Raw genomic sequence first — 11921 nt, forward strand, 5'->3', positions numbered from 1 at the left:
TCGGCCACTGGTTCCATGGGTCCCCAATTGCCTTGTACCTGTATTTCTTCCCTCATTCGAGGGGGTTTCAAATCTGCTGTATACCCTCTTGGCCCAGTACTTCTATGCTGCCGCTATCTGCACACCTCTTTCAGCAGAGTCTATTACACTCACATTGACCAAGTGACTGTTGTTTTTGTGCAGAAAGAATATGCCATTCAGTGGAAGCCCTCAACTTGTTTGGCACTGCTGCTTGATGCTTCTGCAGTATGGCATCTCGAAATGCTGTGGTGTTCAAAGCCTCCAGGCCGGAATGTTCCCTTTTTACCGTACGAAACAGATGATGGAATAGTGTAAGCAATGCTTGACGGCTAGATGCAATCTTTGGTCACTGCTCTACCTGAATCGTCCAGGTAAGGGTAGACATGAAATCCTTCCCTGCATAGAAGTGCCACTACTAGAGCCAGAGCTCTGGTGAACACTCTGGGTGAAGAGAGTAACCTGATGAGAACCACTTAGAACTACCATTCCTCCTTTTCCACACAAATCCTAAGGTATTTGTGATGTTGACAATGAATTGGAACATATAAATAGCCATCCTGCAGGTCGAGGGAGCAAAGAATATCCAAAATATGTATGTATATGTATATATTCAATGAAAAAACTTTGTTAAGGGGACGTTATGGTTAAGTTGCACTAATAAAAACCTTTGAAATTCAATGAAAAAACTTTGTTAAAGGGACGTTATGGTTAAGTTGTACTAATAAAAACCTATGAAATGTAATGAAAAAACTTTGTTAAGGGGACATTATGGTTAAGTTGCACTAATAAAAACCTATGAAATTCAATGAAAAAACTTTGCTAAAGGGACGTTATGGTTACAAGTAAAACCGAAAAACCCAGCAAATTCGCCAGTTATGGTAACCTAAGCAACCATAACTTGCGCCACCTTCGTGCACTGCTAAGACTAACACCCAGAACATCAAAGATGACATCACAAATGTCATTGATGATATCAATTGCGAGCATGGCAAGCGGCGCTCATAATTAAATGTAAATACTGCCTGGCATGATAGCATGACAGGCTGCGCTTATTCATTTTGCATGGCGGAGTGCAATAGTGCAGGGCAAAAGGTGACGGACAAACGTGTACGCCAACCTTTGCCCTGCACATTTACACTACACCCTGCAAATGACAAACATTTTGCAGCAGGGAGCCGTTTGCATTGCGGTGCTAATGTAATCGCCTCCCGCCGTCAAATTACGATTAGGAGCAAAATGAGCTCCATAGTGCTTTGACCAGAAACGCATTCAAATAGGTCACAACAGTGATCTGATCAGTCCTGTGATTAGGTGCCTGATATTAGAGTATTTTTAGTAGAAAGTGATTAAGTAAGGGATGAGGTTGCAGGTGGACACTTACAGCCCGATTCATGGAATTATTTGCGTGAAAAACGCAGATTTGTGGGGTTTTCTGTGCAAAAATCCCTGTTTGAAGTATGGGGATTTTCGGGCAGAAAGGCACGCAAATATGCGTTTTTCACGCATAGAATTCCATGAATCAGGCAGATAGTTGGGACATAACACTCAAAGGTAGTATAATGATATGCAATACACTATGTTCTGTCACAGGGAGTGTATAGAGCACTCTATAAACACATATAAATTGGCTGCATTGGCGTTACTCTTGGTTGCAACTAGGTCGAAGAATGCTGTAAAAGGGTGCCCAGTACATGATAATGGCCTACTTGGCAAAACACATTAAACCGTGGTCCTAAGAGTGAGAAACAGAATAATTTGGGCAAGCCCCTTCAGGTTGACTTTCTAGGACTAGACTGGTCTGCCCTTGCCAGATTCCTAAATTCTATTCCTGGGATTCGGTTCTCCTTGAGGACCGAGGATCAAGGTTATGGCGACAGAACCACCCACAGGACCTATGCATATACAAATTAAAACATGAAAAGGAAAAGCTAGGTTTACAGTGTGAGAATGGACCAATAAATATACCTGGTAACAGGGTACTTTCTGAAATGACCTAATATCCTGGCCCAAAGTCAGCTTGCCTACTCTAGCCAACAAGATCTCCTCAGGGCTGCCGCATCATGAAAGCGCCCTTAATTTTACTCATAGTCTTAGGCTACTTAAAGTGCTCCAACATGCTTCTTTCTTCATCTTTATAGTTGCTCCATAATATGAGTCGTCATCCTGGGATTCCCCCTCTGTCCTGGGAATTACCACTGGGTTATCGGATATAGTCCCCAGCAGGCTAATTGAATGCTGCTCCTTCTTTATGGTCACTGGCCCTTGGAAGCTTCTGGGCTATAGCCCACAGCAGGCTCTTTGCACCAATCTCTCCTTGATGTCATATATTTCCCATGGTCTGGGTTAGTTGGCTGTCCCACCTGCTTTTCTCTCCACCTGTTACTCTCTTTCTGTTAACACACAAAATATGAAGAATGTCCTCTCTGAGAAACCAAAGGGTGTCTTACCTACTACTCCCCGAGGATCTCTCGCTCAGGTGGCCAGGGCACGCCCATCGCCTTTGGACCCTGGGGGTGGACCAGCGTGAGAAGATCACGTGGGTGAAGCGTCTTCAATGAGTGGGGGTAGACAACCGATGGTGAGACGCGGTATTCCTTCTTTCTTGTACCTATGACCCATCCTATTTTATAGGATCCTCCAATGTCCCAACCCCACCCCTCACTCCTTTTCACACTGGGCCGAGGAAGAGGGCACTGAGAGTAAAGAGGCTAACCCTTACACATCGCATTGGACATGTCCTGCTAATCGGGCAAGCAAAGTCAGGCACTTGACTTTAATTACATACATCAGATACCCATTAGCTCTCCTCACATGGATAAAAGGCAGCACATAGAGACACACTCTGAGAAAGGTGGTTGCACTTGTGTTGACAAGACGAGGAAGATCTTCTGGGGTGAAGGCAAACCTACTGGAGCAGAGCGACCGATAGAGGGACGAGAGCAAAGGGTGGAGAAACTCAGGAGATCCCTGAAGGAGCTTGTTGCCTAGGAAGAGCCATGATAGATAGGCAGAAAACGCCAAATTCCAGACAAGAAGAGTGCATTGTGTTTTAAGGGCCCCAGTGACCCTGCCAGGTGAACGACAGAGTTGTGGAGGTGAGGCCAAGCTTTTGGTATTAACCTTGACTTGTGAATTAAAACAGAAAAGACAAGAAAGGAATGCACACAGCCAGTGAGTTGGTGTGCGACCTGAAAGGCCAGTATGTGTTAAGGAAAGATTGAAGTTGCAACAGTATATTTCACAATTCAAGGCTGTACGCGTGTGGATAAGAAGCAAAGAAAGGCAGGCCTGTGGGGAACTTTAAATTTAAATTATTGATAACTGTGAAGCCAGTGATACAGAGTAGCAGAGTGGTCCGACGAAAGGAAGTAGCCCACTCAAAAGTCGCTTCGAAAGATGAAATGATTTGTTATAAAGCGACAAAGTGAATGAACTCTAAAATGTGTAATGATCAAGATTAACCCTGAGAAAAGGGGAAGTTAAAAGGTGAATGTTGAACTTTGTGCTTGTGATACAGAACTACTGAGACCAAGAGATACTGGGGCAAATAACACAAGAGTCTGAGCTGAAGGGAAAGTCGAAGTGGTCCTGCGGAGGTCTATAGTAAAAACCTTGCACATTCGAATGTCTTCAACATTAGGAAAAGGTCAGAGTCTGACTGAGGGAGGCCGAAAGTGTGATAAATTAGGGGAAGGTAACTGCTTCTCCTTCGAAATAAGACACCCCTTAAGCTTTCTTATGGGGATAATTGTCTGCGTCCATATAGAACACCTTATGGTGGGCTACAAAGGGAGGCTGTAGGACTCGCTGTATGGCTGGAGCAGGGAAGCTGGATGCACTTTGGGATATCCACCATAACCCACCTCCAGTAGTCTCAAGGCTTAGCCGGTGGATTCTACCAGCCCCCAATCTCACTTCAGGCCCCCTGTATAAGTGCCCCCATCACAGTAAAAAGTAGGACCCTCCCAAACATTGTTTAGCATTATGTAGAACTGAGGACAAGATGGGGAGTTGGTATAGGGGTGAAGAGAGGGACTCATTTGAGGGCAGATTTGAATGTTGAAATAATGTTGATTTTCTTGATGTGAGGGGCAGAGAGATCTAGTGCTAGGGAACAAGGGATGTTAAGGAGCAGAAAAAAGGGATAGGATTGGTGGGGTAATATGGATTAAGTAAAACATTGCAGCACAGGGTGTAAAATGGGGACTATCAGGAAATAGAGGCACACAGATATAAAGGGGCAAGGCCATGGATAGATTGGAAGATCAAAAAAGAAATGTGAAGATCAAGCAATGAGGCATAAAGGCCATCCATCACAGAGGTGATAGGCACAGGAGGGAGAGGAATGAGGAAAGTTATAAAGAGTGTGAGTTGCAGAGTTAAGAATTTGATTTGGGGTGGGGCGTTAGTGGAGAGGGAACCACAGGCGTGGCTGAAAAAGTAATCAAGTGTGCGCATTACAACAGTAGAGATGAAGGTTTTAGTGAAGTGATATGTGAGGTGGAGAGTGGAGCTTACTATAGCATTTGGTCCAGCCTCACAGCTTTGAGGATGGAGGCAATGAATTGGCGGAGCACGATTTCACTGTCAAAGAGGACCTCAATGTGGGAAGGCTTGGGGCTGGCATAAGAAGGTCAGGGGGAGGGAGCTGCATTAGAGGCAGTGGGGTAAATGCCTTTGGTCATGGAATAGTTGTGCATGAAACATCAAAGTGCCATGCAATGGCAGATGGCAAAGGGACCATTAGAAATAATTGTGTGCAGTTCAACAATAAAGGATTGAAAGGAGAAGAGGATCAGAGTTTCAGTGCGAAAGAACGGTGGTAGGAGAAACCAAAGTGTGAGATTGCACAATCAAACTGTAACAGGGATGACAGTATTGAAGACAGTGGAGAGATCAAAAAGCATTAGAATTGAGTGAGGTGTATCCTTGAGAAACCTTTTTCATTTGCGAACCACAGATTGAAGGGGTTCCTTTGTCCATCAACCTCCAGGTAGTAGACGATCTGGTTGAACAGCACACATTTTAGAACTTTAGAGTAGGCCAGTAGTTGGAAGCGTTATTTGGGATTTTAAGATGTGTTGCACAGTAACTATTTCAAAGCAGGGAATGGGCGGTGAGGGGAAGGTCCCAGAAGGAAGAGAGAGGTTAAAGAGGATGGAAGGACTTTGTTTATGGTGCAGTAGGATCCACAGGGTAGGCTATCTGTCTGGCACTGGGAAAACAATGGAACATAAACAATGAATGAGAAGCAGAGCAGGCCGGTCTGTTAGGAACAGTCACCCTTCAGAGGTGGCACAGTAATTGCAGCCTCTATACGTTTTGTTGCATTTGGGTGGGATGGGTTCTTAGACATATTGCATTTGTTGACATACTTTATGAGAGGCTGATGAGGGCATTACCCCAGATGAGGTCGCCTTTCTATGAAATTCTACCACCAGATAATTGCCCGGATGCTGGAGTGGACAAAAGTTGCCCTAAACTGACTATGTAATGTAGCTACGTGAACTGTTTTTCCTTGGCTGTGAACATGGTTGGCGTAAAACATTTGGAAAGGAAGCTGTGTGATTTCCCTTAAAATATTGTACTTTGAAGATGTTTTTGTGTTCCCTTCAGGTTCTACCGGGCGATAAGTTATAGCATCTGGTCCAGCCACTGGACGAAGGGCAGCAGGAAAGAGACTGATGTTCAGGGGACCTTTCATTTGGACTGCTATAGAACCCGCCAGCACAAGCGGAGCATCACTGCATCGGCGACCGAGAGGCCTTCCACGAAGGAAAGAAGCAAGGCTTTCGGAAAGAACAGTAGATGCTTCCAACTTTGCGAAACACCTCGTGGCCTTTCCTATTTGCCATAGGCAGAGCCGGATGGCTTATCGTAAGGACTTGCTGGTTCCCCAGCGGCACAATCAATTTGGAGCAAAGGCAGATGTTTATTGATGGCCTTTTGGTTGTTTATAACATAATCAAGGACCAGTAAACCAAACATTTCGTAAAGCCAATTAAAGCAAACCTTTGTATCCCCGTGAGCAATCAAGGGGAAGAAAGTCAAACAAATTATGAACAGCGGAAAAAGTATTGTTTATTAAGTTAAAAGTGCTGAAATTCAATGTTATTTATAAAGCGCTTCAAGCTGGGAAACGCATTTGATTGGCTTGCAATTTTTGGTCAACTACGCAGTGCAGTGCAAAGAGTCTAACTTGATGGAAAGCACACATGTTTCAGTGATGCACATGAATTCAGGTGCCTGATACCTTTGCTTCATTTCAGGGGTTTATTGACTATTGATGTCATTGAAATGGAAATTATGGGAAAACTGCACCACTATGGAACCTTTGAGTTTTTCCGGTGATAAGTTCAACGTGTAAATCTAAAGCAGGAATTCAAAAGGGAAGGATGACCAGGTTTCTTTAAAACATCAGTACCTTCCAGAAGCTGCGTTGCCTGCCTCTTCTTCTGGTGGCTTTTTTTGAGTCTAATGAAGGATTAAAAGCTTATTATGCTTCCTGGGCTTGTACATTGCAGCGGTCATTCCCTCCGATCACACAGTTAGGCCTGCACATCGCACTGATCATTCCCTCCCATGGCACTGTTCCTGGTAGACCTACTCATCGCACTGGTCATTAACTCCCATCACACTGTGACTGGTAGGCCTCATACATCTCACAGGTCATTCCCTCCCATCGCACTGTTCCTGGTAGAATAATGCATCACACTGGTCATTAACTCCCATCACACTGTGCCTGGTAGGCCTACACATCGCACTGGTCATTAACTCCCATCGCACTGTTCCTGGTAGGCCCACACATCGCACTGAACATTCCCTACCTTCGCACTGTTCCTGGTAGACCTACTCATCGCACTGGTCATTAACTCCCATCACACTGTGACTGGTAGGCCTACCCATTACACCGGTCATTCCCTCCCACCGTAATGTTCCTGGTAGAATTATGCATCACGCTTGTCATTAACTCCCATCACACTGTGCCTGGTGGGCCTACAAATTACACGGGTCATTAATTTGCATCACACTGTACCTATGCATTACACTGGTCATTAAATCCCATCGCACTGTTCCTGGTAGGCCTACACATCGCACTGATCATTCCCTCCCATTGCACTTTTCCTGGTAGACCTATTCATCGCACCGGTCATTAACTCCCATCACACTGCGACTGGTAGTCCTCCGCATCACACTGGGCATTAACTCCCATCACACTCTTCCTGGTACACCTATTAATCGCACTGGTCATGAACTCCCATCACACTGTGAATTGCAGGTCTATGCATCGCATCAGTCATTCCCTCCCATCACACTGTCCCTGGTAGACCTATTCATCGCACTGGTCATTAACTCCCATCACACTGTGACTATTAGGTCTATGCATCGCACCAGTCATTTCCTCCCATCGCACTGTTCCTGGTAGAACTATGCATCACACTGGTCATTAACTCCCACCACACTGTGCCTGGTAGGCTGTATGTTGCACCAGTCATTCCATCACATCAGACTTGATACTTGCAGGCCTGCACTATTGGTTTCTTCAGATGCGCACTTCCTGTAGGGAAATACTTGGGAGTGGATATTGTGACCTCGTTCAGATCTACTTCATGTGGATTAATCAAACGCGCGCGTGTCTGTGTGTGTGTGTGTGTGTGTGTGTGTGTTTAGCTTCTGCAGGAATATTCAGATGCGTATCTTTTTAAAGGATCGACTGCAAAAGCCAGCAGTTTGGAGTTTGACCACAGTAGTAAAAGTCAAAGGGGTGGAAAATAAAGGGGCTGCTCTATTAACCGTTTATGCCCCCATATCGGTCGCCCCTTATTTCAGCCTAAAGTCCAGCTTTATGCACTCGGCATTCTCTTCACCCAAAGCATGAACCTTCCCAGCTATAGAAGCCTAAGATCAGGAGAACCCGAATCACAGTTCAAGCGGGCACCCTATGGAAGCAACGCCCATGACACAAAACCACATGACAGTTTTGTCTGCTACTGCAAGCATCTGTTTGACCTACGGGCCATAATGCTGTATAGACCGGCCATAGCAAAGGCTATAATGAGCATTGCTAAGAGCCCAACACATCACAGTGCACAAACATGGCATCCTGCCAACAGAACATCCAACATAGTATTGACATGTTTCTCTATTAAGCACATTTCTTTTTAACCTCTTGACAATGCAATGGTAAGTCAATTCTAAAAGGGGAGAATGATGTGGAAAATATCAACATACCTAGAGCATAGATTACTCTGGGGCCAACAGCAGCACAGAACTGGCCCCAGTGCTGGGTCTGCATCTTGTATTTGGGCGTGCCACATGTCGGTATCACGGGATGGGCCTATTATGGCGTGGGCCGCATGTAATGAAGAGAAGGTTCAAAGATTCCATTAAAGGGAAAATCACATTCTTGCGCTGGTGGCTGCATGCCTCTCTCATGGAGCACATATTGTAAAAGACCCCTGGGTGGTCTATAACGTGTGCCTTGTGAGGGAAGCATTTGGCAAGGGCTTGAAGGTTTTTCTTTGCTTGATAGGTTTGATACAACCAGGGGCACTATACTGAATGGGGCCTTTTTTTCCCCCAAGGTAAGATTTTCGGGGGTCACCCCAAGATACAAAAAGAGTCACTGCTATCTGTGTGTGCCTAGCACGAAGACCTGTTTTGCACAAAATCCCAGGAGGTAGGTCGGGTGTGAGAGTTGAGACTGTAGGTCTGACGGTGCACAGCCACACCAGAAGAGGCCATACACTACTTGCGCATGTGCAGTGCCTGGGGCAATCTCTGGCTTGGTTCACTTTGTCTATAATAAGGTGCAATTCATGAAATGCACCCTCTGCATTGAAGCATCTGGATATTGATAAAGGTGCGCGTTCATCTGTCCACAGAACAGCTCCTTATTGTAACAGAGTTCAGTGGTTAAGGCACTGGTGTAGTTGAGAGTTCCATGTGTTCCCTGGCAGAACTCCGTGCAGTCCTTTCCTTTGTAAGGGTTTCATGTATATGAAATATAAGCAGTGCCCTCACATGCTGACAGTAGGACGTGCACCAGGCAAGGATATGAGTTGATGATCTCTGTTTCCCGAATTCTGATCAAGTTCACTATCTTGCAACCGAATGATCATACATCAAATATCACATGGCCTTCAACAACAATCTGAAACCCCTCTTTTTCCAAAAAAGGAAGGCTGAGAGACATATTTAGAAACCCGAAAATGCCAGAGCAATAATACACTTTTACAAGCAAACACATACCAGCTGTCGAAAAGGGAAAAAAGTAAGTATCACTTTCATAAGGGGAACTTGTAAGTACTGTGGGTGTGCTAGTAAGTACTATGGTTGAAACATGTTGCACAGGGAACCTCTGACGTGCATGCTAGAGCCAGGATTGTGGCTTCCACTGCAGTGATCTGTGCTTGACCATATGATCACAGATGGAAATTCTGGTAAGCCCCTTCAGCCGCTCATCCTCATGAGTTTGGTTAAATCCGTACTATTGAGGTGGGTACTCAAAGGCGTGTGTTAACTGTCTGTAGTGGCAAGATACCCTCTTGGGGCTGAACGTAGGCTCTACAGATACACTCATTATGTTTTTGTGACTAGTTTTAACCATAGGACACAAAATAAAGTTTCAAAGATGTATTGGCCTCATGAACTAGTGTTTGTGGGGTTAGGATACAAAAGAGAAAACTTAAAAAGAGTCTTCAATAAGTCACCTTATGACAAGCTCGTCAAACTTAATATATCCTTTGCCTTTATTTTTATTCTTACACTGCAGGTTCGAATCCAGCTAACAGATCCAAACAAAAGTTGGGTCCCTTTAACAATATTTACCACAATTGCTAAAATCTAAATAACCACATCCCAAAGCGGTTGCAAACATTTTTTTTTATAGTAACACGAGCACATCTAAAAGTTGGTACAGAGTACGTAGATGGAAAGCTACATTATAACCACCCCTGAGGGGGCTGTTAACAAGATGAGCGAGCTCCCTGTGGTTTCTCTCTTGGAGTATCACAATTAAACAGGAAATGTTGGTTCACTAGGAGGGTACATGAATGGATACATGCTAAAGGCCTAAGCCCAAGGCCAAACAATAACAAATGTTACACTGATTAGCAGTGATCCATGCAAGCCTTAACTCCCAACTGTCAAGTAATATGAATATCTAAAACCACATTAGGTCCCTATAGTCTTCAATCTCAATGATTAAGTACACATAGTCGAATTAACACAACTGTCCTGTAAATATTCCAGGATTTAATATCAGACCAACACACATATCCAACACATGTTTCGACCTCTAATCGGCCTTGATCAGGGGTATTAACATGGTACATTCTATTTCAGTTATTAACACAGTATTGAAATGATACAACATGTGCCGATACCATACTGCAAAACATCACTCAGGTGAGGGATTCAAACAAATAATGACAATTTCTTGTAGGGAAACTCAGGAAAAATCCAGTAGATGCAAGTCATCAACGTTGCACAGGAGTAATTCCCAGCACATTTTCATGATGCCGTTCCCCACAACAGATGCCAGTATAAAAAACATGTTCATGCTGTATGCGCTGAAACATTTCTATGCTGGATGCACCAATATATCCCTATATTTCCATATAAGAACATACTCATATTTGCTTTACACGTAATGCCAGTAAAGATACAATATGAATAAATGACCAAGTTGCCTCTGCCAATATATGGAAATATCTAAACGTGGGAACATATTCCTGTTGGCTTTGCCATTCAAAATACCATCAGAGCCCATGTCAAAACTGGCTGGAGCAATATAAGCCATTCTAGACACTTAATAACACTTATCATGCTTGCTTTTTCATAAATGCCCAGTACAGAAATGCCATGCCACAGTAAGAACGTCTAGCTCGACTGGCTGAACTAAAATGCCAGCCAGTCATCATGCTTGCTTTATTTCAGCACCCTGAATAAAAGTCAATCCACAGTAAGAAGTGGCTTGCCTGGCCACACCAAAATGCCAGTCAAGCCACACAATAACACTTATCATGCTTCCTTTATCATGGTTGCCTATACACAATTCATGCAATTATAAGAAATAGCTAAACTGATGGCACCAAAATGCCAGTCTAGCCATGTAATAACACTTATAATGCTTGCTTCATCATAGCTGCCCTGTAAAAATTGTCATACAATAAGAAAGGGCTAGACTGACTGCACCAAAATTGCCTCCTAGCTACGTAATAACACTCATAATGCTGCTTCACAAAGAGGGCCAGAAAAAAATGTCATTCCACCATAAGGAATGGCTAGAAGACTGCACCAAATTGCAGTGTAATCATGTAATAACGCTTATAACCTATGTGTTCTTATGTGGCTAGACTGGCATTTTGGGGCAGCCAGTCTATACTTTTAAAAAACAAATTAACTCCCCCCACCCAAATCAGCACGCTGGGTGCCGCAAGCACATACACATTCACTTGCTCATTCCAACTGTTTGAATAAGCGAGTGAATGCCTGTTTGAATCAAACAGACTTTCACTCTCTTATTCAAAGAGACATTTACACAACATTAACTCACTCATTCATACAGGCATTCACATAGCATTTGCTCACTCTTTCACACGCGCACCCATACATCATACATGCATACATGAAAACATACTACATACACACTCGTAAAAAATACAATTACATTTCAACAATAGTTTTTCCCCACTAATACCTGCTTATTTGACTGTTTTTTGGCCCATCCAAGATGGCCACCGTGGTTTTCTTTGTTGTGCAGGCAGGCTGTGCTGAATCACCTTTCCCTGTGCTGCACTGCCATTGGTTGCTGAGTGTTTTCTTCCATCCAATCAGGGACCTGCAGGCTTTAGCCGGCCTTCTCAGCAAGGCCCACTGGCTGGAACTGGTTTCTT

The 11921-nt window shown here is 44.1% G+C and overlaps 1 protein-coding gene across 5 annotated transcripts in view; it reads left to right on the plus strand.

Annotated features, from left to right (window-relative positions):
* Positions 1-6161, plus strand: part of CRLF1 (cytokine receptor like factor 1) — a 345153-nt gene extending 338992 nt beyond the window's left edge. For all 5 annotated transcript variants that reach the window (XM_069649295.1, XM_069649294.1, XM_069649297.1 and 2 more), the window contains one exon: positions 5638-6161. In XM_069649295.1, coding sequence (XP_069505396.1) covers positions 5638-5654 — 17 coding nt within the window. In that variant the 3' untranslated portion in view covers positions 5655-6161. The remainder of the gene's footprint in view (positions 1-5637) is intronic.
* Positions 6162-11921: the final 5760 nt, after the last annotated feature.

Source organism: Ambystoma mexicanum, chromosome 1p (genome assembly GCF_040938575.1).
Source record: "Ambystoma mexicanum isolate Mex_15411 chromosome 1p, UKY_AmexF1_1, whole genome shotgun sequence".
Taxonomy (NCBI): Eukaryota; Metazoa; Chordata; class Amphibia; order Caudata; family Ambystomatidae; genus Ambystoma; species Ambystoma mexicanum.